This window comes from Grampus griseus (assembly GCF_964374135.1).
Source record: "Grampus griseus genome assembly, chromosome: 19".
NCBI classification, from domain to species: domain Eukaryota; kingdom Metazoa; phylum Chordata; class Mammalia; order Artiodactyla; family Delphinidae; genus Grampus; species Grampus griseus.
This window is the reverse complement of record NC_139013.1, coordinates 31,493,847-31,519,353: the sequence shown is the minus strand read 5'-3', so window position 1 is coordinate 31,519,353 and position 25,507 is coordinate 31,493,847. Positions and strand designations below refer to the sequence as shown.

Sequence of the window (25,507 nt, the reverse complement as noted above, 5' to 3'; positions counted from 1 at the left end):
ACCTCGGGGCGTGTTGTGAGGAATGGATAACATATATGCGAGAAGTGGCCACACAGCAAGAACCCGGCCTGTGTATGGGAGCAGGGAAGGAGGGGGCCACGCACCATCAGCACTGCAAAGTAGGTCAGGTGGTTGCAGAGGCAGGACGTCTGTGTCTCTCTCCTGATGGTCTCACAGCCCACATTGCTCCAGCTCCCGGGGCTGCTCACTGAGGAGGGGTCAGCATGGGGCTCTGAGATCAAGCCCAGCACCCCAGCACCCCACTATACCCCACAAATGCACGACTGCATCACTCTTCTGAGCCTTTGCTCCCCTCAGCAGATCCCTAGCCTGACATCACTCCCTCTTCAAAGCCCACCTTCCTCCAGGAAGCCCCCCTTGATTAACTCCATCTCCCCCACCTTCCAGGACCCCCTGGTACCTGCCTCCAGGTACCTGCCCAGCTCAGAGGCCCCTCCACACTCACATGTTAGGTCTTCCACCCAGAATACACACTGTAGAGTCACATTCTTCTGTAGGGACAGGAAAGAAGGGGAGTGGGTCTCACGACAGTCTACTCCCTTCCAGCCAGGCTGAGGGAGTCAGTGCCAGGGCCCCACCCCTTTTGTACCTGACTGGCCGATGCCCTCAGCCAGTCGGTCATTTCGTTAAAGACAAGTGATTCAGAAGAGAGGGGGACAGGAGGACATGGACAACGGGGACCCTTGTGTCCTTGGTTCTTTGCTCACACTCACCGGCTGTGGCTGGTGCTGGAAGGTGAGCACCATGGGCTCCGAGAGGTTGGCTACTTTGGTGTTCTGCACGACGATACCCAAGACCTTCTCCCCCAAGACCTGACTGGAATTCTTGTCCTAGGTATATGGGGTGGGGGAAGAGGGTAGGGAGGGGGCTCAGGACTGAGAAGAAAAGCTCAGAAGTTCCCCAGACCTTCTAGACTCCTGTCTCTGCCCAGCACATTGCTCCCAGATTTTGAGTCTCCCTCTGGAAAAAGATTCTTGCGAGGGTAGTCATTTACACCATAGTGAGAATAACACTCTGCCAGGTCTAAATCTCCCAGGGAGACCTGCACGTTGCTATCCGATTTCTGACTTTACAAGGACTCTTGGAGGAAGGGGCTGGGCTCCATGCCTACCCTTCCACCTCTCCGTCAGACAGAAGCTGCTTTCCCCCGGGGGAGGGCCTGAGGACGACAGCCCCATACCTGGAACAGGGCTTGGCTGCTGAAGTCTACCAGGAGGAGTCTCTTCTCAGCCTCCTGCCTCTGGCCCTTGGTCTTCTGGAAGAGCTCGCGGGGCAGCAGCACCGAGTACTCCAGGATCTCGCTCTGCTCCCCCTGCAGACCAGAGTCCCACGGGGGCTCAGCCAGAGGTGGGCCTCCAGATCCCCCCACATCCCCCCAGCACATGCCTTCCTGGGCGCTGCCATCTCTAAGCCCACCTCCTCCAGGAAGCCAGGCCTGACTCACAACAGCCCTTCTCACCCCTCCTTTCCCTGGCACCAGCGCTGGCTGGGGCGCTTGTCGTTAGAGCCCAGGGCCCCAGGGGCAAATGGGCCTGGGAGAACCACGTGGTATTCTGGTGTCTGGGCTTCAGACACTGACCCTGCCTATGGCTCCCTGGTGTGCTGGGGGATAAGAAAGGCAGGGTGTGTAGCCCTCTGCCCCCAACTAGGCCCACCAAGGGCAGGCTCACAAGAGGGCTGCAGGCACAGGCATTTTGGTGTTGGTTGTCTGTCCACAAGGATGTGCCACAGGAGCCCCCTGTGCAGGGACCAGGTCCCTCCCCACCTCTGTCCCCACCACTGTATCAGGAAGGGTCCTCAGTTCCACCGGGTAGCCACTGACTGAGGTAGTCTTTGGGCCTGAGGCCTTCCTCATCAGCACACATCTGGCTCCCGGAGGCCCAGAGGAGGGGAGTGCTCACGGCCTCCACATCTGCTTCCTGCCCTGGCCACTATCCTGACCCCTGACCTCCCGCTGGGAGTGGATGCGCAGGTCCTGGAGGCTGGCTGTGGGCTGGAGCTTCCACACCGTGGCGTTGACCAGATCTTCCTCAAAGGACACCGTGTCCCCTGTGAAGTTCACAGAGGTCAGCTTCGACTCCAGGCTCTGCAGCTGCCTGGCAGTGGGGAGAGAGGGTGGGTGACTGCTGGGTGTGAGGGGCGGATCCAGGCGGGCAAGTAGGCAGGGAGACAGAGGGAGAGGAGAGATTCAGGCAGATACACAGGAAAGAATGTGGGGCAGACAGAATGATCTGCGGGGGTGGCAGGGAGTTAGCCAGAGCGTCAGAGCAAACAGGAAAGGAGGGGGGTGGGGACCTATCCTCGGACGCGGCCACCAGGTTGTGGGCCCAGTTCTGCCTGGACCGACCCACTATGTGCAACAGAGCAGCCCTACCCATCTCTGGGCCTCAGTCTGCTGAGCTGTAAAATGGGTCAATCCTTTTCACTTTATTGGTGGAGAGGAGGGCTTGGGTGCGGCTGACCTGGGCTGGTGGGTGTGACATTTGTTTTTAACGACTCAGGCAGGGGAGGGGCTTGGCCTCCAGGGCTGTATCTCAATTCCTCCCGGAGAAGATGGAAAGATGAGAACATTCCAGCCCCAGGGGAGGTTTCCATACAGCCGCCAGCTCCAGGTCCCTGCCCTGCCCTGCCCTACCCGGGTCTGGGGGATGCCTCCTCCTCCCCCCTCACACACTGGGACCCACACTTACTGGTCCGTGGGGGTGAACGGGGGTCTCCTTGAGCTCTTCCGGGGATGCTTCAGAAACTGGCTGAGCCGCTGGAGGTCCCTTTTCAGCTCACATGTGTCCACCGAGGCGCTGTGGGAGGTCTTCAGGGGAGGAGCTGGGGGAGAGGGATGGACAGACCCACCAAAGGCTGTTGAATGAGGTGCCCGGCCACACTCATTACACTCTCTGTTAATCCTCCAGTGATTCTGAAAGCTTCTATCCCCATTTTATGGAGCAGGAAACTGAGGCTCCAAGAGGTGCAGTGGACTCCCCCAAGTCACTCAGAGCTGCAGCCAGCCAGACGGGGCTCTGTCCTGTGGAGCCCCCGGCAACTCCAGCCCCAGCAGGGTGGGCTGGGACACACCTACCCAGGCATGCTTCTGACACACACAGGGAGCTGGGAGGGCCAGTTCCCCAGGGCCAGCCAAGCCCCCTTCAGGAGGAGCTGGCGGGTGGGGGGCTTGTGTGCTGGCTCCAGGCCCTCCACCCGGGTACCATGCACCCAAGGGCTGCAGACTCAGGCACCTCCAGGGCTCAGACGGGACTCAGATGAGGTAGGCAGACGGGAGGAAGGACATGTGGGGAGGGGGCATGCCCTATGCCAGCAAGGAAGGCAGGCCCTGTGCTCCCATCTGAATTTACAAGGCAGAAAGCCTGATTTTTAGATCATTTGAAAACCCTGGCTCATGTTTTCAAAAAACTCTCTACAGACCAAATAAGGCCAGGCCAGATCTGCTCTTCAGGAAGTCAATTTGCAGCTATGCCTGACTTTGCCCTAAACCCTCCCAGGTTGGGGCAGAATCCCAGCCTGGGGGCGGGGAGCCCTATCTACCGCCCTGGCCCCTGTCTGCTGCCCTGGGCAGCACCTGGGCCCACTGCTGCCACCCCCCAGCATTTCCAAGGGCCCAGAGCTGCTAACATATTCAACGCGATTTGCCCCCCCCCCCGCCCCCGCCCCAAACTGGAGCTGCCTGAAAGGCCCCAGAATCAGGGAAATCCTAGACCCTGAGTAGAGCCTCCACCTCCTTTGGGCCACCCCCTCCTCCCTGCCCCCACTCAGCACTGAATAGAAGGCAGCGGCCACACCACACCTGTCACACCCCAGCCAGACACACAGTCTGCACACCTCAGTGTCAGCCTCCGGCCTCGCTGCGTCCTGACCTCTGACCTCTTGCTCTCCCCCGCACCCCTGCCCCCATCCCCTCATGCCAGTCAGCTGCGGGGTTCAGATCCTGGCTCCCTCACTCACGAGCTGTGCCACTTTGTGCCTCAGTTTCTCCTCCGAGAAATGGGGATAAACACTCTAGGTGATGCTGACAAAGCAGAATTTTTCCTCGGCCTCCTGACCTCCAGTCCCGTCGCTCCATTCGCTCTGCTCCCACCCCGTTCACTCACCGTCCTCTACCTGGGCCTTCCCCGCAGCCGCTGGACGGCACTTCGCCCCTCCGCCCTCACCCCTAACTTCCCACAAACCTCCCCAAAGCACACCGTGGATCACACTCTTCCACTCCTCGGACACCTTCCCTGGCTCCCCACTGCCTGCGCACAGAGCCCCTGCTCCGCGACCCGACACTCGGCCCGTCTGCTTTAACCCCGCTGCGCATTTTGCCTTCCCCGCCTCCAGGCCTTCGGCCAAGCTGCTCCTTGTGCCTGGAAGTCGCCTTACTGTGGAAGGGGAAGATGAAGCCGGCCGCACTGGGCAGACTGGTGTTCTGGGGGTTCCACCAGGAGCTGACAGAGGTGGCGAACAGTGGGGCCCCCTCGGCCAGGCTCTTCTCCTGCTGCCGGAAGCACAGTAGGTCAGAGGCTTGGTTACTCAGCACGAAGTCGCTCTTGCCGTAGCGAAGATGCAATTTCCCAGCATGGCGGTTCCAGTAGAGGCAGAAGTGGTAGAGGCCCCTGGGATGAGGGAATGACCTAGGAGCCACATGGGCTCCAGGGAAGGGCGCATGGACTACGAGGGCCTCCTCAGTGTTCTTGATGGAGATGTGCAGCTCAGATGTCCGCTTATAATGGAGGCTGCTGTTCTGCGTCTGGTTCCGCTGGCCACAGAAGCGGAAGTCTTCCCGGGGGCCCCCGCCACGGGCACCTGAGGAAGCAGAGACTGCAGATGGGACTCTGGGCCCAGGGGCAGGCTCCGGGCCCAGAACACAGGAGCCCAGTGCCTAGGACCCACACACATTCCAAGGACCTATACCTCAAAGGGTCTCCAAAAATGTGAGTCTACCCTATTCAAAGATTATTGGCTTCAAAATATGAAAAGAACAAACTCAAAATCAATAATAATTTCAAAGACAAAATAATATTTTAAATAGCAATAAAACATTTAATGAGGCCATGCCTGCCACAGACAGTTGTGCAGGCTGTGTACTGCACAAGGATGCACTGGCTGCAGAGGTGAGTAGGGCCAAAACCCAGTCCATGTTCCTTTCTCCAAGGTACCATCATCCACTTGCTAAGCTGTGTCCTCAGGCCTGTGCCTGCCCAAAGGGGTTAGTGGATGTGCTGGCAGCTGACCTAGACATCCTTAACATAAGGATGGCATTTTAACTAAGTCCTAGGGTACCTCCAGGAAAGCCTACCTGGAACCAGGAGCAGACCCAGCAGGAACAGCACTGTCTGCAGCAGCACTTGGGCAGCCATCTTCCTCCCCAAAGTCACCCTGAGAAGTCACCGCCTGAAAGAGGACAAGAGTGTTGGCTTGAGGGCCTGACCCACAGGGTGGCTGTGCCAACCCTGAAGAGGGAGAAGCCAGGGTAGCGTGGATGTGGCATATGAGGTGGGGAGGCAAGTGTGGAAACAGTCCGTGGACCTCCCCAGAGCTTCCAGGAGCTGAGCATCAAGAGGCAGTGGCTAAAAGAAGACATACAAATGGCCAACAGGCACACGAAAAGATGCTCCACAGCGCTAATTATTAGAGAAATGCAGATCAAAACTACAGTGAGGTATCGACACACAGGTAGAATGGCCATCATTAAAAAGTCTACAAATAACAAATGCTGGAGAGGGTGTAGAGAAGAGGGAACCCTCCTACACTGTGGGTGGGAATGTAAATTGGTGCAGCCACTATGGAGAACAGTATGGAGGTTCCTCAGAAGACTAAAACTAGAGTTGCCATATGATCCAGCAACCCCACTCCTGGGCATATACCCAGGCAACACCATACTTCAAAAAGACGCATGCACACCTATGTTCATAGCAGCACTATTCACAGTAGCCAAGACATGGAAAAATCCTAAATGTCCATTGACAGAAGAATGGATAAAGAAGATGTGGTACATATATACAACGGAATACTACTCAGCCATAAAAAAATGAAATAATGCCATTTGCAGCAACACAGATGGACCTAGAAATTATCATGCTAAGTGAAGTAAGTCAGACAGAGAAAGACAAATACCATATGCTACCACTTATATGTGAAATCTAAAATATGACACAAATGAACATATCTATGAAGCAGAAATAGACACACAGACATAGAGAACAGACTTGTGGTTGCCAAGGGAGGGGTGGGGAAGGGATAGATTGTGAGTTTGGGATTAGAACATACAAACTATTACATATAGGATGGATAAACAACAAGATCCTACTTTACCGCACAGGAAACTATATTCAGTAACCTGTGATAAACCATAATGGAAAAGAATATGAAGAAATCAATACATTGCAAATCAACTATTCTTCAATAAAATAAAATTAAAATACAAAAATTAAAAAAAATTAAAAAGAGGCAGTGGCTGAGTTCAAGTCCCAGCTCCACCTCTTGCTCACTACATGACCCTGTAAGAGGGTCATGGAAAACAGGACGAATAATAGTACCTCCCTCCAGATCCAGCAGTGATGGGGTCATCAGGCTAGAATCGGTGGGGGGAGAGGTTCCCCAGCACCACCAGGAACCACCCCAACCACGCTGCGTCCTCCAGGCCTGAAGAAGACACAGGAAAAAGGGGGCTTGCAGGGCTCTCCTCCTAGAACCTCACGATCATCATCCCTAAGACCCAGCTCAGAGGTCACCTCCTTCAGGAAGCCTTCCTCAACTCCCTCTACAGTCAGTCCTGGCCTCCTTTGGCTCTCTATGTCTGTGTGTGTGTTTCTGTTTCATAGGGTCCCGTTAGCCAACTCTGGGAGGTGCAGGATGGTACATCCCTCCTCCTGGTGCTAGCCAGGGAGCTGCTGATCCATCTCTGTGCACAGGGCCTAGTGTGCACGGAGGTCGCTGGGCAGGTGGACAGTGAGGGAAATGGAGTGAAGGATTAGTGCAGCCACAGCGCCCTCTACAGCCAGGGGATAGAGGAGACAGGCACTTCCTGTTATGGCCACCAGGGGGAGCCAGTTCCCAGGGCAGCTGGAAAGGCAGGGGGACGTCCCAGTCTGGCCGGGAGACATAGTGTGGCCCAAGTCGGGGGTGATCCAGTTCCCCTCAGCCCCATCCTCTTGTAGAATGCCCCACCCCCAGCCTCTATTAGCTGAGTACCTACTACCTGCCAGCCTGTGCTGATCCACCCCCCTCACCCCTATACCTGTATTAATCTTCATTCCAACTCTGTGAAGTCAGCCCTACCATTGGCCCATTTCACAGACAGGGAACCTGAGATCCAATGAATTAAATGACTTGCCCAAGATTGTTCCAGACACCAAGGGCTTTCCCTGCCTGGTCAGGACTGTAGTGCCTGGCAGGGAACCTGCGTGCCTGGTACTTATAGAGAGATGCTGGGTGGCTTGGCCTCCCCACTGCCAGCTGGCCTTATGACTGAGCTGGGTGCTGGCAGTCACGAACAGCCATCCTCATCCTGTGAGGCACTACATATGGCTGTGGTGACAGATGCAATCATCTGCCACGAGCCAGACAAAAGGAAGCCTGGCAACTATGGGGCATGAGAGGAGTTTGACTTTGGGAGGAAACCAAGGAGGGCTTCCAGGAAGAAGTGGCTTTTGGATGGAATATTTAAGGGCAGCATTAAATGGAGGGGTGGTCCATGCAGGAGTTCACTGTCTCCTTCCTGGTCTGGGCCTTCCTTGAACAAAGTTGGCCCCCTCAAGCTAGAGCCCGTCTCCAGTGTCCCACCATGTGTAATGGAACCCCAATTTCTAGGGCCTGGTCAGTCTAATCATTGGTCAGTTGGCTTCATCATCCTGCCCTGGTGACATCACAAGACCCCTGAGAGGAAGGATGTGAAAGTGTTTGGGGGAATGGCCGCTGTTTCCTACATTGTGATATTTAAGGTTTCACTCTGCATCCTCTCTGAGCATTTTGGCTCCTTTTGGGGTTCTTTTTTTGGTTTTGGGTGTTTTTGTTTTTAGGGAGAAGGATTGATTTATTACTTGCTACAAGTAAGGAGAACACTGGGGATCTTTCCAAAGCAGTGTCTCCCATTTTGGCTCCTTTTGAAACTGCCACTCCAGACCAGTGAAAGGAAATGCAGCATCCAGGGACAGAAACATGTCTCTCCTGGACCCTTTCTCTTTCCTTCTTTTTTCTGCCGGTTGCTGTCGCTGTCTACATCTGATCCCCAATCCAAATGACACCTCCTCCAGGAAGCCCCCCCCCAACCCCTGCTTTGACCCCTGCTTTATATTTCTGAACTCAGAGCTCACAATCACTTTGCAGATTTGGCCCCAATTTTCCATCTATGGCATTTGGATTCAAGGCCCAGAGAGGGCCAGTGATTTCCTGACATCATACAGAAAACAAGGATGGAGCTGGCCAGAATCCATGTATCTCTCCGGCCCACTGACCTTCAAAGTGAGCTACCACTATCGGTATACAGGGCCCAGGACAGGGCAGAATCATCTGCTTTCATCAATCCTCCTGGATTGATTCCTTTGAGAGCAAAAAGGTGGAAACAGAGAGTGAGCTCCCCATCACTGGAGGGATACAAGTGAGGCTGCACCACTGTGAACTACCATGATTCCAACAGACAGGGATCAATGGCATGACCTGACATTCCTGGCTCCTGAATAGCCACTCCAAGGCGAACAACTCTAGTCCTATGGACATTCTTGGGATTAGAGGGGAGGGACTGCCTGGCTTCCTTTAACCCACCCTTAGTAGACTCCGGAGGCAGACTGTCTGGGTTCAAATCCCAGTCCCCCTACTCAATAGCTGTGTATCCTTGGGCTAGTTACTCACCCTCTCTGGGCCTCACTCTCATCACCTGTAGATAGGAATAAAAATTGAGACTCCTGCAAGGGTCGTTGTGAGAATTAAATGAATTGATACCTGTAGAGGACTTGGAGCAGGGCCATGCACACGGCCGGCACCATAGGTGTCAGCTAGATATCTCTGTATCCTTCCTGACCAGCTCATGCGTGCCCCTCAATCAACCCCTGGGCCTGTCACAGGTTCCTACTCCTACACCTTCCCTCCCACCCTCCATGTAATCCCCTCGGGGCCCCCACAGCCAGCTCAACTTCCAAAGCACCTTGATGGGAAATTCTTAGAGCATGAATTTCCTTTCCGGGAAGACTGAAACCCCACCCAGAAAACTTCCCTCCTCACAGCCTGGAACTGAGCCTGTCCCCAGAAGCCTCTGAAGGACAGGAGAGCTCAACTGGGGCACCATCTACGTTACCAAGGAATCCTCAGAGCCACCCTGTAAGGCCGGTCCTACTGTTTTGCCATTTTACAGATCAGGAAACTGAGACTAGGGAAGGGCCATCTGTTTCGAGATCTCCACCAGTGGAGCCAAGACACAGACCTCAGTCTCACCCTAGAGAACTCCTTGCAGCGCTGGCACTGTCAGTTTCTAGAGATGCATGCCCCCCTGGCTTTGGGAGAGCCCCAAAGAAAAGGAGAGAAAAATGGTGGGGCCGGGGTCAGCCAAGACCACAGGCAGTGCAGATAACTCCAGTCTGGGAGAGAGGATTTGGGGGGCCAAGCCCCCTAGGGATGCCCCCATCCCCCAGCTCCCCTTCTGGAGCAGCTGCCCTTGACCTCAGGCCTTCCGTAAACACAGGGAACAAAACAGTCTGGCCCAGCTTGACACAATGGGGGCCACCACCACAGAGTCCCCAAGGATCCAGGCAGAGCGGAGGGGACCAGGGCTCCTTTAAGCCGAGACTCCCCGGCTGCCCATCCCCAGGGCTGGCTGGGCCCGGGAGGAAGGGCCCCCGGGCTGCGGCTGCGCAGGCCCAGCCCTGCCCATCCTCGTGGTGGGGGAGGGGGAAACGGGCAGGGCACCCGTGGCTCACCTTTCTCCCGCCGGGGCCTGAGTCACTTCCGAGTCACCGCGGGCCCAGTCCAGGCTCCTGGAAAACCCATTTCCTCGGAGGATGGAGGTGGAAGTTGAGTGGACAGGACCTGGGCAGCTCTGCGGTTAACCCTTCCTGGGAAGGCACCTCCCCAGGAAGATGACCTGGACCTGGGCCCCCATACCTTTCCTTCTCCTGCCCGTAACATACACTGTGGACCACAAACTTATCCACCCCCCGGCCAATCTGTCTCTCTGTCTGGAATGCCTTTCCTAACTCCATGACCCAACTCATCTTTTGAAACTCAGTGAAGACATACCCTCCCCATGAAGCTTTGCCTAAGTGCCCATCTGCCATCAGAACTAACTTCTGTGTTCTGGGTGGGGCTCAGGAAAGGGGGCCAACCATGACCTACACTCAACCCTATGTGCTCCCTTTGCCACGAGGAGTTAATATCAGAGGTATCCAAACCCACCCACGGGTCAGAACCACCCGAGGAAGTTCACTAAAATGCAGATCCACAGGCCCCTGCACCCGGAGGAACAGATGCTACAGGTCTGGGGTGGGGCTCGGGAGTCTGGCTTTAACAGGTGTCCTGTTGATTGTAGAGCCACCGGCTTACAAGGCTGGGATGACACCAGGAGTCCTGTTTAACAGAGGCAGAGGCGGGGAGGGCCCAGCCCCGAATCACTCAGATGGTGAAAGGTTGGCCCTGGACAGGGTCCGGGACAGCTTGCTTCCCCGCAGTACCTCTTCTCAACCTCACTGGTGGTGAGGATGAATCACCTCCCTGGCTGGTTCACCCAGCATTTAGCAGGGTGCCCGGAACCTGGAAGGAGCCTCCCAAGGCACAGCTGGGCGCAGGAGGGCGTGGGTGGGGGAAGGAGCCCCTGCCTGAGTGGGTCTTCAGGTGTGAGCCTGGTCTTGCCCTCCTGGGGGAGGCGGGGGGAGGGACAGTAGAGAGAGGACCCAGCTCAGCTCTGCAGCTCCAGCCCCCACCCTCAACTGCTCTCCAGTGGGGGGAGGGGAAGAGGGGGCAAAAGGGAGCTGCCGGCTATGCCCCTCCCCCGAGCCCTGGGCAAAGGGCCTTAGGAAAGAAGGATTTGGCCAAGGGAGGGTTGGCGAGCGTGAAGTCCTTGAGGGCAGAAGCACACACGAGTGTGGATGTAGGTGTGCGCGCACGTGTGCACACCACACGTGTGCGAGAGTGAGGAGGAACGTTAGAAGAGAGCAGAGGCTCTACCGCAGGTGTTTCCTCCACAGGAGTGGTGTCGGGGGTGGAGAGGACCCTCCACCAGCCGTTTCCAAACTCTGTTGTAAATGTCAATCTAACTTAGAAACACCACGTACCCAACAAACAAATGAGGTACCCCATCAGAGCCGGTGGGACCCCGGACCACGCCTCACTCCCAGCCCAGCCGCCAGCCTCTCAGCAGTGCCCGTGGCTCCTGGCAGCACAGCTGGCACACATGGAGCCCCTCTCTCCTCCCTCTCGTCCTGCTCTGCAAGCTGGGTGACCGAGGCCCCAGCTAGGTGACCACACAGAACTCCCCACAGGAAGGGTGTTCTGGCCTGGCTGGGGAAAACAGAGTGACCTCAGGTTTCAGGAATTTTTCTACAATAAAAGAGAATAAAAATTAAGCTAGCTGCCTGCCCGCAGGGGCTGGCGGATGCCAAGGCCTGGCCTGCTCACTGCCCGGATGGGTCCCACATTCATGCACCAGACCCGCTGGAGGGCTGCCCCGCCCGCGCAGGGCCCACCACCCCACACCTTCTGGTACAGCCACGTCCCTGGGCCATGGCTCCCTCTGCGTGCCCAGACGGGCCCTGGCCTTGCGGGGAGACCGGGGAAGGGGAGGAACGGGGCACCTGCCCAGGTGAAAGGACGCTGGGTTCTCCCGGAAAGCCAGCTATCCAGAGCCACCCACCTGGTGGCCTGCTTTATCTGGAACTGGAGTGTTTGCTTACGAGGCCTCAGAGAGGCCAACCGACAGTCACCAGAGATGAGCCTGGGCTTGAGTGTTCCCACCTCCAAAGCTCTGCACACACCAGTCCTCCCCCCTGGGATGCCAGCCTTGTGACACGTCTGTGAAGGTCCCCACACCCTGGGCCTCAGGCCTCCACATCCTCACCCGACTGCCCCCCACACTCCAGCCACACAGTGCCTGGCAGAACAGCAGATGGCGAGTGGGAATAAACAGAGGTCTGTCTGGCACAGTGAAAAGGGCCCTGGAATCCAAGAAGAAGAGTGAGGGGGATGACAGTTCCCGTTCAGCAAGCGCTCACTTTGCGCCCGGCACCGTGCAAAGCACTTTTCCCAAATGATCGTTCAATCCTCACCTTACCTCTGTGAAACAAATGCTATTATTGCCCCCACGTTAAAGACAAGGAAACGAAAGTCCAAAGAGGCTAAGTGATATCCAAGATCACAGAGCAAGTAGCCAAGCCAGGATTCAAACTCCAGTCTACCAGATCTCAAAGCCCGTGCTTTTAGCCACTGTGGTCTCTGGAGTCCCTTCCTTCCCTTCTCTGGGGCTATCTCCCTGATTTTACCAAGAGGTAACTTTGCTAAGCACTTCCTAAGAAGCTCTAGTTCCCAAGTTAGAGAAATACTGCAGGCACTACTTGGTCTTGTGAATTAACACATTGAAGGTTCTGATAAGTCCTGCAGAAAGAAAATCTACAGAGCTTGGTCAGGCTTAGTTTCCCAGCCCAATGTGGTGGTGCATCCTCTTTTGCAGGACACTGGTTACCAACATGAAAAAAAGAGCTCTCAGAAATCTTGACACCACATAGAAAAGAAGCCTGTCAGCATCCCCCCTCCCAGCCTCCAGCCCCCTCCCCTCCCCTCCCCTCCGAGCTGTCCCAGAGGCCATTAACTAGCATGAGACGGGCTGCAGGAGCCATTTAGGCTGTGATGTGCCCGAGGGCAACTCATCACCATCTTTGACACTTCCAGGTGGGAGGTCCTGGGGGAGCCTGGGTCATATTCGGCCCCATCCCACCTCCTTTTGGCCGGCAGCACCAGCTCTTGGGGAAAGGGGCACTACCATCCCTGTTTCCAGATTGGCTATTCCATTAAAGCCAGCCACAGTCACCTCAAGCAGCTGAGACACTTAGAACATTGGGACTGAAAGGGAGGGAGGGAGGGAGAGAGAGAAAAAGAGAGAGAGAGAGAAAGAGGTGATGAGAATGCAAGAGCTTCTAGGAGCTGAGAATCAAAGGCTTTCAGAACCTGAGTGTGGATGGAAAAGACCTAGAACCTCAGGGAAGAGGAGGGATTAGGAAGGGTCCCAGGTCTGGCCCAGTCTGGAGTGGGGCTCAGGCAGCAGGACTTCTCACGAGCTGTCCCGGGACAGTGGCGCCGGCCCTGCCCAGCTCCACGCCCCTGGGGCAGCCTGTAGCCCACAGCCAAGTCTCCCCACAGCCCTCCCCAAGAGGAGCAGCTGAGGCTGGACCCCAGGACCCCAGGGCACTCACCAGTCAGCACCTGCCCAAGGAATGCAGACTCCCAGAGCAGGGGGAGCATAGGGTCCAGGACCAGCTCCACAGCTAACTGGCCCTGAGACCTTTGGACCAGCCTGTCCCCTCCCTGGGCCTCAGCTTCTTCCTCCGTTGAGGAGGTGACTATGATCCCTGTCCCCTGTCTGTCTTCTCCATAGCCCAGGGTCTCAGGATGCTTCCAGGGAAGGGCAGGGCTTACCTCCCAGCTGCCAGCAAAGGGAAAAGATGCTGGCCATCTCCTCTCCTGGCCAGCCTGTCTTCCCTCTCAAACCACAGACGGACCTCAGCTGTATGGCTGCAGTTCCCCTTCAGCATCTATATTCCCGAACTGCCCAAGGCCAGGCTTACAAGGTCAGCCCAGTCACCTCCCTGCTCATTTTGAGGGGGGCTGCAGTTCGACTCCCCCGGGCCTGGCAGAATGCCCGCCTTTGGAGCACAGGACCCTTAGCGTTCCCAAGGTCACCCGCCAGCCCTCCCTTTTTTATCTTCTCTTCTGGGTCCCAGATCCCTGGCTGAGGGGTGGATAGGACACACAGCCAGGCGTCCTCCCCCACGAGGGCAGTGGGCCTGGGCGAGGCTGAGGTTACAGCTCCCTCCGGGAAAGGTCGGCGGAGGCACAGACCAGGGTCCCATCCCAGCTCTCTGAGCACACATCGCTGCCTCACCGGGTCCTCCACTGCTGTTTGCACACGCCCACAGACAGGGCACTCACCACCTCCAGCCACAAAGCTAGCATTTTTTTTTCTTTTTTTAATTAATTTTTATTGGAGTATAATATAAAATTTGTTAGGGATGTCTAACAGAAAAAGTGGAAATACAGTATTCTATATTGCCCTCTAACAGAATTACCAAATGTCGCAGACCCACGATGCCATCACTAATAGATCTTGGTCTCAAAGCTGGCATTCATGAAGCTCTCTGAAAATGCAAGACTTGATTCTAAGCTCTCTACACAAGCGAACACATTTGATCCTCCCCCAAATCTTAGGAGATGAGTACCATTATGCCCATTTAACAAACAAGGCCCTAGAAGATCAAGTTACCTGCCGGAGATCACACAGCTCGTGGTGCAGCCTCAGAGCCTGACTCCAGAACCCATGCTCTTGATTTTGCAGCGTTTCCCCTTGACATGAACTGACTGTTAGAAAGGGCTTCTCTTTAAAATTCGTAGTAAAAGATGCTTCCAGAAATGTGTTTCCTCGAGATGAGATGAACACTTTCCTCTGAGGACCCTGGACCTGGAGCTCTGTCAGGACCGTATCCCAGCCCCACTCCTACACTCTCAGTCACCTGCAGGCCCTGGACCTCCCCTTCCAGCATCCTCAGAGGCTTGTCTTTGACGATGGGGGTACAGCCCGGAAACTGAATTTTAGCTGGAGTGTGGCAGAGGAAAGGGGTGTGGGGTGTGAGGCCCTTACCCCCAACCACTTCCTGGTGGTTCTGATCTGCTGTCTACTTCACTGACCAGGTCCCCTCAGAGTAGCATCTCTGACTCTCCCAGGGTCCCTAGTGTCACCCCAGCCCCAACCCCACCTTACCCATCCGCTAAGTTCTCAGTGTTGGGAAGAAGGGAGAGGGGGAAGGGGGATGGAGGGGAAATGGAGGGGAGAGGAGGAGGGAGAAGATGATGATACAGGGGAAGAGAAATGGAGGTGGAGGGGGGTGAACAAGGGAAAGGGGAGAGGGGATAAGAAGCGGGGATTTGGTGAGGAGAGGGGAGCGGGAGCACGAATGAGAGCAATGGCGGGAGGAGGGGAAGAATCATACCTGGATTCCTCCTTCGTGTCATCAAGTGGATTATAAATACATAAAGAGTGTGAATGAGTGGGCCAAGGGCTCGCCTTGTTTGCAGGATGCAGCCCGCTGCGGTGGTGGGTCAGTTTCTCCCCACTTCAAGAGGCCAGAGGGGCACTTTGAAGCTGAGCCTCCCCAGCCTCGGTCCCCGCCCCCCTCACCGGAGCCTCAAACAAAGCGGGCAGCCTGGGAAGACGGGCTGCAAGTCCCAGCCGCCAACCCGGGAAAAGGGGCGCAGGTGACAGCAGCCCCTGGCAACCGTTGCCCTGGCAACCGTTGGCAGCTGCAGGGACTACGTCACTGCCCAGCTCCAACCCAGCACAGTGCAGGCCCTGACTTGTCCTGTGCCCAAGTCCCCTTACTTGGATGCTGGCCAGGTAGGGAGCTGGCAGGAAGAAAGGCAGAGTTTAGGACACCAGATTATGGGGTACGTTGGGGGACACCTGCCTATGTTTGTCAATATTGACTTAAAGACCAAATCTTTTTAGAACACTAGTGGGGGCTACCCCTGTAATGAAAAATGCCTACTACCAGCTACATTTGCCCCTGAAGGCTGCCAGCTTGTGGCCTTGGCCTTGACGCACACTAGACACCCGTCTAATCTCCACCACTGGCTGCCATGAGCACAGAATGTGCACAATACTTCCCTGGAAGCATCTTAGGGGAGTACCTCCTCCAGGAAGCCTTCCCAGATTGCCACAATCCACCAGGAATCTTCTTTCTGAGTTAGCCCTGGGGCTGGGGGTTCCCCCTGGCTTTCCTCCAGAGTTCCCTGGGGTCCAAGAGTGGGTCCTTTCTGTACCCCAGAGTGAGTACCAGTCTGGGGAGGGAGGAGAACAGAGGCAAAGCTTCTGAAACCCTGCCTATGTGCCAGGCACTACACTGAGCATTCTGGAGATCCATTCCCACCACTCTGCGAGGTTAGCCCTGTTGAACCCATCTTACAGATGCGGAGAGAGAGGCTCAGGAACATGATGTGACTTGCTCAAGACCACCCAGCTGGTAAGAGCGGTGTATGGAATTCAACCCATGATCTCCTCTGAGACATGAAGACATCAAGACCCAATATCCATCTGATGCTTGACTAATCCCACCCCCCATTCAGTGCACATCCAAACTTTATTTGATCACCTCCAGTGACAGGGAGCTCACCTCATCTGAAGAGGACACATCCCTTTGATCTCTAAAACGTCTTTCGTAGCCACTGAGTCAAAGGGAAAAGGACATCAAAGCCATGGGGTGGCCCCATGAGAACCCAGGGCCCAGAAGAGAACCAGGGCCGTCGGGCGCCCCCACTGAGGCCTTCAGCTCCAGACCAGCAGCAGATCAGGAGGCAGAGTGGGGCTGCTCAGGGGCCCAGGGTCTTCAGAGCACTTCCCCAGAAAAAGCAGGAATCCCCTTGGCAATCACACTCCAAGGGGCTCTGGGATGCTTTCTGGCCGAGGCCATGGGAAAAGCAGCAGGGGCTGGGGTCCTTGGGATGGTGTGCCCGTGCACCAACACCACCTCCTCCCCCACCGATGGACCAGAGCCAGGAGGCGGCTATTGTCTCGCTGCCGGCCCAGAGCTGTGTCCTATTCAGGCACTATTTTTGGCCCCCAGAGGAAGAGGAAAAGAAAGCAAAGAAAGGAGTTCCTGTTCTCAGTGGAACCTTTGCCTGGAAAGGATTCCAGGGCCTGCTGGGCCAGAGAAGGCAATCACTGTTGGATCAAAAGATCCTACACTTAAAAGGAGCTGGCAGGGGGCTGTGGTTCAGTGAAGCCAGAGGGAGGGCACAGATGGGGCACCCCTGGCCTTGTACACACACTTGGCGCTCACTAACTGCAGTGACACGCAGAGAAACAGAGGCACAGGATCCCCGGTTCCACCCATAGTCACTAAGCACTTGTAATGACAATAATTTTTAAAACCTACAGTAACGCAGGGCTGCCCAGAACCAAGTCTCTGCCAGAGAGACTGACTATCCTCATCTAACACCCACACGCTCCTGAGCAGCGTGGAGGTCGGGGACAAAATGAAAAGCCTCATAAATCAGATAACTGATGCTCACGGAGCAGCACGACTGCCAAAAAACAAGCTAGCGACCCCCCTCCACTCCCCCCACCTTACGCCACCCTACGTCTTCCTTGCTTTCACCAACTCCAGCACACGAGCCTTCTTTCTATTCTCAGACACACCTCAGGGCCTTTGCACATGCTTTCCCTTCAACATAGAACATTCTTTCGGGGTTCTTTCCCTGATTGGTTCCTTCTCGGGTCTTAATTCAAATGTCCCCTCTCCTAAGCTTTCCATGTCAACCCAACCAAAATTATCCTCCCCATTCATCACTCTCTTCCATGTCACCGTATCTTATAAACTTTATAGCACTTCACACTGTCTGAAATGACCCTGCAATGTGCTTGTTATCCATTTCTCCAGGTTTGCTCTGTCTCATCCATCTTGCTCATCACTCATGTCTCCAGTACCTAGTACCACAGTGCCTGGTCCACGGTAGATGCTCAATGACAGCTAGTTAATAAATGAATGAGTGAATGAGACAGAGCTGGGACTCTGACTAGGCCAGGCCGGCTCCAAGCCTCTTCCCAATCGGAGCCAGTTCCTGATGCTCAGGGCAGGGAGATTCCAGCACTGAGCTGTCCCCACTCCCCAGCCTCTGATGGGATTAGGGGCATATACACTTTTGCCAGGTGCTTGGCCAGAGAGGAGCTCCCAAGACTGTGCACAGCCTGAGAGCCAGGACAGGACCCGAAACTTCACGTCCAATACAGAGCCACCTGGTAAAGGCTCGTAAGAAGTCCTGCAGTGCAGAAGCCTGGGCGCACAAGGCTTTCCTAAACCAATGGGACCACAGACATACTTTTGCAGGTGCTGGATTATTTGAGGTCTGAGATCCCATCTGAATCTGTGATCAAAATTTGAGTTTTCTCTCTACATGAAGGCAAAGTAACCACCGCCACGCCCCTCAACCACCTGCTCCGGGGGCCCAGGGCTAGAGGAGGCACAGGCATGGGATTTGCTGATGAAGGTGGGTCACATTCCCACTGCTGCAAATGCCAAAGCTTCTGTCTGGACTCCCCGTGGGCTCCCTAAGGTGGAGCAAGAAGGGGAAATGGCACGTGCCTGTGGCCAGGGAGGATCCTGGGGTCTAGGCACCTGGGGGCAGGTGTATCCCAAGAACCAGCCTGCAGAGATTCGTGAGGGAGCTGGGGCAGTGACGGGAACCACACGGGAGCACGAACTACACGATGTGCACCTGGCCTCCTGCAATGCACACAGCCACGCTGTGAGCGGTGGGCATTATTAAGCCCATTTTACAACTGGGAAAACTGAGGCTCAGAGAGAAGCCACTCTCCCAGCTGGCTTCTCCCGGGTGGGGTCACACAGCTGATGAAACTGGACCCACACCCAGCTCTGTGCGCTCCTTTGCCTGTGCTGCCCCCATTGTCTCGCACGGCACCCCATCTGCAGCACTGGAATCTGCAGGACATGGAGAGGAGGTGACAACCTCTCTAGGGAATGGCACGAGGCCCAAGAGGATGTGCCGTGGGTCCAAGGCATCGCAGCCCAGGAGCCAGACCCTCATCCCTAGGCTCCTGGGGTCTGCAAGCATCCCCATCCTACCTGGACAACAGTTACTACAGCTCCCAACTCCGGTTCCCCAAACCCAGGTTGGGGGAGCAGAGGCCAGACTCCTGGGTGTGCTGACACCCGGCGCAGGGTTTCCTTGAGGAGACACTGGCTGTCCTTTCCAGTACAAATGGCGACGTGCGCTGCACCAGGGCCCGGCCCAGGTATTGGGACCTGCACATTCTTGGCTGCCAGCCAAGGAGACGGAGCAGAGACTCTGCCCATCTGGTCTGGGGTGTGTGCATAGCCCCGTGAGAGTGCACCAGGTATGGTCATGGACAAAGGATAAGTACAGCTTTGAGGAAATCGCACAAGGATTCCTTCCGGCCCTGCCCACTGCCCACAGCTCTCGCCAGGCAATGCCACATGCAGGTGTGTGGGAGACGGAGTCCCACAACGAGGCCAGGCACGCATCTACCAGGCGCAGGCCTATTGGATGAGGGAGAGTGAGGGGCAGCATCGGCTCCCTGATAATTTGGGAGGTGAGCATCCCCCTTCCCAACTCCTCCATCACACCCTCCTGCCTCACGCCTTCTGCTCTAACCACCGGCCTTTCACGGCACTGGAGCGGGACTGGCTCCCGGACAGAGAGGCCCCCACCCCCAGGCCATCTTCCTCTAATGCAGAGGCCTGTTCCCCGGTGCCTGGAAGCCCTGCCAGCTCCTCCAGGGCTCAGCTTTTATCTCGTGCCTGGAACTGCCAAGTGCACCACAAACCGCCTGAGCCGGCGCCAGCCCAACTCCCACCACCCTGGTCTCCCCACCAAAGCACAAGTCAGGCTGCACGTGGGGGTGGGCAGAGTCCTGCTGATGCCCAGGTGGCTCCAGCTCCCTTAGGGCGGGGAGGCAGGAAGAAGTGCCCCCAAGTTATTACACGTTATCTCCGGGCCTCAGTGCACCCATTTGCCCAAGGGGGAGATCCTAATAGTAAAGGCTAACATATGGGCCATGTGCTGTTGTAAACACTTTACTGCATTAACACCTTGATGCTCAAAACAGCCCCCTGAAGTAGACACTATGTTATCTGCTTTCTCCAGATGAGGAAAATGAGGCAGACGCCCAAGTACACACCACCCGAGAGGAACAAAATTCTCCCCAGACAAGCAGCCTTGCTATCTCTGTGGGTCCTGTCGCCCCAGAAGAGCATGGGCTTAGGAGCGGCAGGGATGGGGTTCAAGACAAGGGCACATGTCCGCGGGCTCCCAGCATAGACTCTGGCCTGGCTGAGGAGCCCCCTCCCCACTGAGGGGGGCAGGAGAGCACAGTGAAAAGAGCCCAGACTCTGGAGATAAGAGGTCACTCCTGGGTAAGCCTCTGTGCCTCAGTGTCCTCATCTCTAAAATGGGCACATCAGGAGCTTGTGCCTGGCAGGAATAAATGTGTGTGCAGGGGCTTCCCTGGTGGTCCAGTGGTTACAACTCCGTGCTTCCAATGCAGGGGGCCTGGGTTCGATACCTGGTCAGGGAACCAAGGTCCCACAGGTCACATGGCATGGCCAAAAAACAAAACAAAACAAAAACATGTGTGCAAAGCGCTGAGCCTAGGGCCCGGCAGAGTCTGAGGGCAGGGAGGGTCCAGGACTGTTCTAGCCCAGCCGAGCCACCAGGGAACCAGGGACAGCTGGGGGCTTGAGGGGCCTGCAGGGGGTGTCTCCACCCACTGGTGCCAGCGCAGGCACCAGGCAGGGATCAGAAAATGTATGTCCCAAGCTCTCCCCTTCAGCAGCCCTGTCCTAACCCCCAAATCTGCAGGGTTCCCCATGGGTCTCAAGGAACTCCTGATGGGGCGTGAGGACCAGACTGGGGGAGGGCAAGCCTGGGAGGCTGGGGCCCAGCCAGGACCCCACCCCACCCCGCTTGAGAGGTCCCTCTGTGCCAGCCCTGCCCTGCCCCCACTTGCCATCTGCCTGGTCCCCGGGGTCCTGGTCCCCCCAGCTGCTGCGTTTGCTCATGTGATGCCCCATCTGCTATGAGTCGGAAGAAAGGTCCACAGGGCCACCCCGGGTCGGGCTGGGGTGCTGAGACTGCTCTGGTTCTGGGTGGGCTGGCAGCACTGACATTTGGGCTGTGTTGCCACATTTCCCCCACCACTCTCACCAGCCCTGCCCCTGACTCTTCACTGCATCCCTGAAAGGGGCGCAGTCCCACCACCCATCACCCACACGCAGCTCTTGCGGAGGATGAAGTGACTTGGGGCCCGGCTCAGCGAGAGCACCGTCCGTGTGGCCCCCTTCATGGCTGTCCCTGTCCTGCCCCTCCCAAATCTGTCATGCCGGGCCCCGCTGGGAAGGCCACCCCGACTACACACAGACCCGGCCACAGCCCCGGCCCCTCTTTTACCTGCCCTTCTCCTGGGCTGGGCGACCACCGCCCCTCTCTATCCCCACAGCCATGAAGCTGCCCTCCAAGTAGAAGCCTCGGGCCTGGGGCAACCAGGTCAGCCCTGCATCACAACCCTGCCCTCCTTACCCAGCTGGGGTGGCATCCTGGGCACCCAGACCCCACCTGGCACCCACCTGGCCTGGCTGCAGTACCACCCAAGTCTTCCCGCCATCCCTTCCCCTGAGAGCAGATTGGGACCTGCCAGCCTGGCACTCCAGGTCCCCAAAATGACGCATGCCGGGTCTCCAGTGCCATTGCCTGCCCTACTCCCCGCAGTTCTCATCATTCCCAAACCTTTTCCCATGCAGCTTCCTCTGCCAGGAATGCTGCCCGCCTCTTCCCTCCAATCCCCATACGTGTACACCAAACCCTCCTCCCCTCCCCACCAGCACCCAAGGCCAGACTCTGGGCCCTCTGCAGAGCCTCCGGGTCCTCCCAGGTCAGGAGGTTCTCTCCTCCTCCACCAGCAAGCTTATCTCACTCGTCAGCCTCAGATCCTGCCTTGTTTGTGTCCCTGGCAAGATGAGGGTGTCCCGGCCAGGCTGACCAGGTCCTGCCCAGTGGCCCAGGGCACCAAAGCCAGCACAACAGTGCAGCCTCCCTAGCACAGCCTCCGCCTCCCACACCACACTTGGAGAGGCGTCCTTCACGACCCTGACGTTCTCGGAGCCAAGACCGGGACCACGGCAGGCAGGGCAGCTATTAACCCACCCCACATGCCCACTTAGCAGCTGGGAAAACTGAGGCCCAGAGACAGAGGCAAGGCAAGGCGGCCACGGTGATGCTATGACCAAGGTGGGGCTGCATCTCAGGTCCCTAGAGTCCCTGCAGTAAAGGGACTCAGATCTGGTCCCAAGATCTAGTCCTGCCCTGGATATTGGCAGGGAAGACCTCACGGGACCCCTGGCCTGGGCTCTGGGGAACCAACTCAGCAGCTGGTGGCTCTCACTGACCCGAGACGCTTCTCCCCACTCAGCCTCCAATCGAGAGGAATCAACCCTCTGCCCTCAGGGTATCTGCAGCAAGGGGGCAGGGACTTGGCTCTGGACCACCCACACCTCATTTGTCTCATTCGCTGCTGTGTCCCCCCCCCCAGAACAGTACCAGGCACACAGTAGGTGCTCAATAATTGTTTATATGAATAACTTCTGGGACTTCCCTGGTAGCACAGTGGTTAAGAATCCGCCTGCCAATGCAGGGGACATGGGTTCAATCCCTGGTCTGGGAAGATCCCACATGCCGTGGAGCAACTAAGCCTGCGAGCCACAACTACTGAGCCCACGTGCCACAACTACTGAAGCCTGCGCACCTAGAGCCTGTGCTCCGCAACAAGAGAAGCCACCGCAATGAGAAGCCCGCGCACCGCAACGAAGAGTAGCCCCCGCTCGCTGCAACTAGAGAAAGCCCGCGCACAGAAACGAAGACCCAACGCAGCCGAAAATAAATAAATAAAATAAATAAATTTATTTTTAAAAAAAACAAAACTTCTTTGGCCCTCTAGAGCCACAAAGGCTATTCCTCCCCACCCCACCTAGCCCAGGCCAGAGCTGCTCCAAGGCAGGATGGGAGTGGGGCAGGTGAGAGGGTCCTGCCTTAACTCACGCCGCCCCCCCCCACTGCCTCAGTAGAATGAACACCAGCCCCTTCCCACGGGGCCATGAGAGACCCCAACTCGTTACCACAGGAAGGAGGCTGGCTGGGGAGGCGGGGAGGAGAGGAACCAGCAGTTCCCAGGTGGGGAAACCCTATCAACACCGGGCAGACGGGGGCCTGGGGTCTGGCGGTTAGCAAGCAGGGAGCGCTCCAGCCCTCAGCCGCTGCTTCCCCATCTACTGCTGCTGGTTTCCTGAACGTTCTCTCTCATCCCAGGTCCCTCATGTTCAGACCCCACTGCCAGGACCATCTCCTCCTAAAGGTGGCCCGGGCCATGAAGAGCCAGACTGCCCCTGTTTCACTGGGGGGCCCCAGATGCAGCATCCGGGCAGCTGAGGCGAGGCTGCCCTCACGTGCCCATGCTCAGCCCCCGGCAGCATCCTTTCCTCCCCAAGGCGGGAGGCTGGCTTGTTCTGTGACCTTAGGTAAGGCCCCTGTCCTCTCACAAGCTTGGTTCTCCCATCTGTACAGTGGGGGCAGGAGAGCACAGTATCTCACCACCCACAGAGCAGACCCAGCTTGCAGCGCCCAGGGACTCTATCACTTTGAGCCTCAGTTTCCCCAGCTAACAAATGGCTAGTGGCTCTGAGAGGTTCCATCCTCTCAGGCCCATCCCCTTCCCAGGCGTCTCCCCGTCCATCCACCCCCAACTCTAGAGACCCTGCACAGCACTGCTCTCGTGGGCTAGCTCCCACCCAGATACCAAGACTTCGGCGCCCCGGTCCACTGCCACCCCACCCTCTGCTGCACACACTCCCATCCCTCCTCCCTCCTGCCGTCATGCCCTTGATCTGGTACCTGGGTAGAAGGTCCTGCGCGGGGCCGGGCAGCTGAACCGCCTTTCAAGACCCCCTCCGAGGCTTAACCTGCCAGCTGTGGTCCCGTTTCTGAGAGAGCTGGTGAGTGTGGAGGCTCCCAGCCCCTCTCCTGAGGCAGGGCAAGGCAGGCAGCCAGTGTGGAGCCCGGAGACGCGCCGGCTTGTGTTTTTGGGTCGGGGGACACCGCGCTCCTGCCCCAGCTGGGCTCCTCCCTCCTCCCAGCTCGGCTGGGGATGACGGGACCATACGTGAGTCACAGATTTCTCAGAGGGAGGCTGGGAGGGGGCAGGGCTGAGAGAGCCGAGGCGGGGACACTGGGGGATGCCCATGACTCAGCTCTGGGCAAGGGGGGCACTTCAGCCTCACCCGCCCCCGATCCAGGCAGACAGGTGCCAGGCTTCATGGACGGATGCTGGTCGGAGATAAGTCTTCCTCTTCGCCCTCCATCTGTTACTTCCCCAGGGCTGTTCTCCACAGAGTTCCCGCCGAGAGGCCAGGGTTGCTATGGCAACAGGCCACCCCGATGCTGCCCCCCCCACCCTGACCCCGCACCCAGGCCCGGCAACAACGGCCCTTTCCTGAAAGAAAGCCCAGCCTCCTGGGCAGCAGGCAGGAGCCGGCGCTGACCAGCAGGGCGGAAGGCACGCCGGGGAAGGGGGGTGTCAAGCAGCCTGGCATGCGGCCAGCCAGGCCACACACAACTGGCCACCTGACCTGACTCCTCCCTGAGCCTCCGCTAGTCCCCCCGGCAAGGGGATCCATCTCAGCGCTCCCCCGAGCACTCACAGTTTCAACATTCCAAGACTCAAGATCTGGATTCTGAGACCCCAGGGGCTTCTGGAAATGGCCGCCCAGTCCATCTGCTGGGCCAAAGGGGAAACTGAGGCCCAGGTGAGGAACCATTCCTGGTGGTTCCAAAAGCTCAAAGAGAGAAATCTGGAAACGGGCCGACGCCCCCATTCCCCTTCTGGTCACTGGCCTCTGTCAGCATTTCCCTCCCACTGCTAAGGTTCATGGCCACCCTGGGAGTCAGGAAGCTTCGGATGGCCCAGGGCACCCCCCCACACCCTCCGCGGAGCGGGGATCCCCGTCTTCCCTCATCCCTCCAACGTGAACAGATGATTCCCAAGTAACAGATGCTGGAAGGATTTCACAACCTAATGAGGACAAGCGATGACAGCAACAATAACAAGAGTAATAATAATAATGATTACATTCACTGACCATTTACTACATTCCAGACCCTTCCCTGGCACTGTCGCCACGGTGCCACAGGAAAACGTGTTGCTCAGACCAGCACCTGACACTTGATGAGCCCTCGGTCAATATTCATGGTGAATGTGGTGATGCAGAAGGAAGAGATATGAAGCCCAGAGAAGGGAGTTAACTCGCCCAAGATGACACAGCTGGGAAGTGGCAGAGATGGGGTGGGAGCCCAGGTGGTCCGGCTCCACAGCCCGCTGTCCTAAGCACTCATGAATTCAGCCTCCCTAGGGGGACCACGAAACAAGGGAGCAGAAAAAGGATGGGGTGGAAAGGATCCGGGAAAGGATGGGGATTCCCTTACATGCATGTCTTTGGGCAAGTCACCACCTCTAGGGTTCAGTTTCCCCAAGGTCTGTCCTTCAGGGCTGGGCCAGCTGTTCACTGGGGCAGCCTCAGCTGTTCCCCGGGGTCCAGGCCAGCCAGACAGCAGTCACCCACCCATTCACACACACACACACACACATGCCACAGAGGGTGCTGGCCTGCAGGGCACAGATGGAGGGTCAGTGGCGCTACTTTGCGGTTGGCACGGGCTTGCTGAG

General features: G+C 57.0%; 1 protein-coding gene across 1 annotated transcript in view; it reads right to left on the bottom strand.

The window, feature by feature from the left end:
• Positions 1 to 23,748, bottom strand: part of ADGRG1 (adhesion G protein-coupled receptor G1) — a 32,200-nt gene extending 8,452 nt beyond the window's left edge. Inside the window, exons 1-9 of the mRNA XM_082677162.1 lie at positions 23,680 to 23,748; positions 5,312 to 5,406; positions 4,396 to 4,818; positions 2,712 to 2,844; positions 1,970 to 2,117; positions 1,202 to 1,333; positions 735 to 851; positions 467 to 512; positions 105 to 208 (exon numbers count right to left, since the gene is read on the bottom strand). Coding sequence (XP_082533288.1) covers positions 105 to 208; positions 467 to 512; positions 735 to 851; positions 1,202 to 1,333; positions 1,970 to 2,117; positions 2,712 to 2,844; positions 4,396 to 4,818; positions 5,312 to 5,372 — 1,164 coding nt within the window. The 5' untranslated portion in view covers positions 5,373 to 5,406; positions 23,680 to 23,748. The remainder of the gene's footprint in view (positions 1 to 104; positions 209 to 466; positions 513 to 734; positions 852 to 1,201; positions 1,334 to 1,969; positions 2,118 to 2,711; positions 2,845 to 4,395; positions 4,819 to 5,311; positions 5,407 to 23,679) is intronic.
• Positions 23,749 to 25,507: the final 1,759 nt, after the last annotated feature.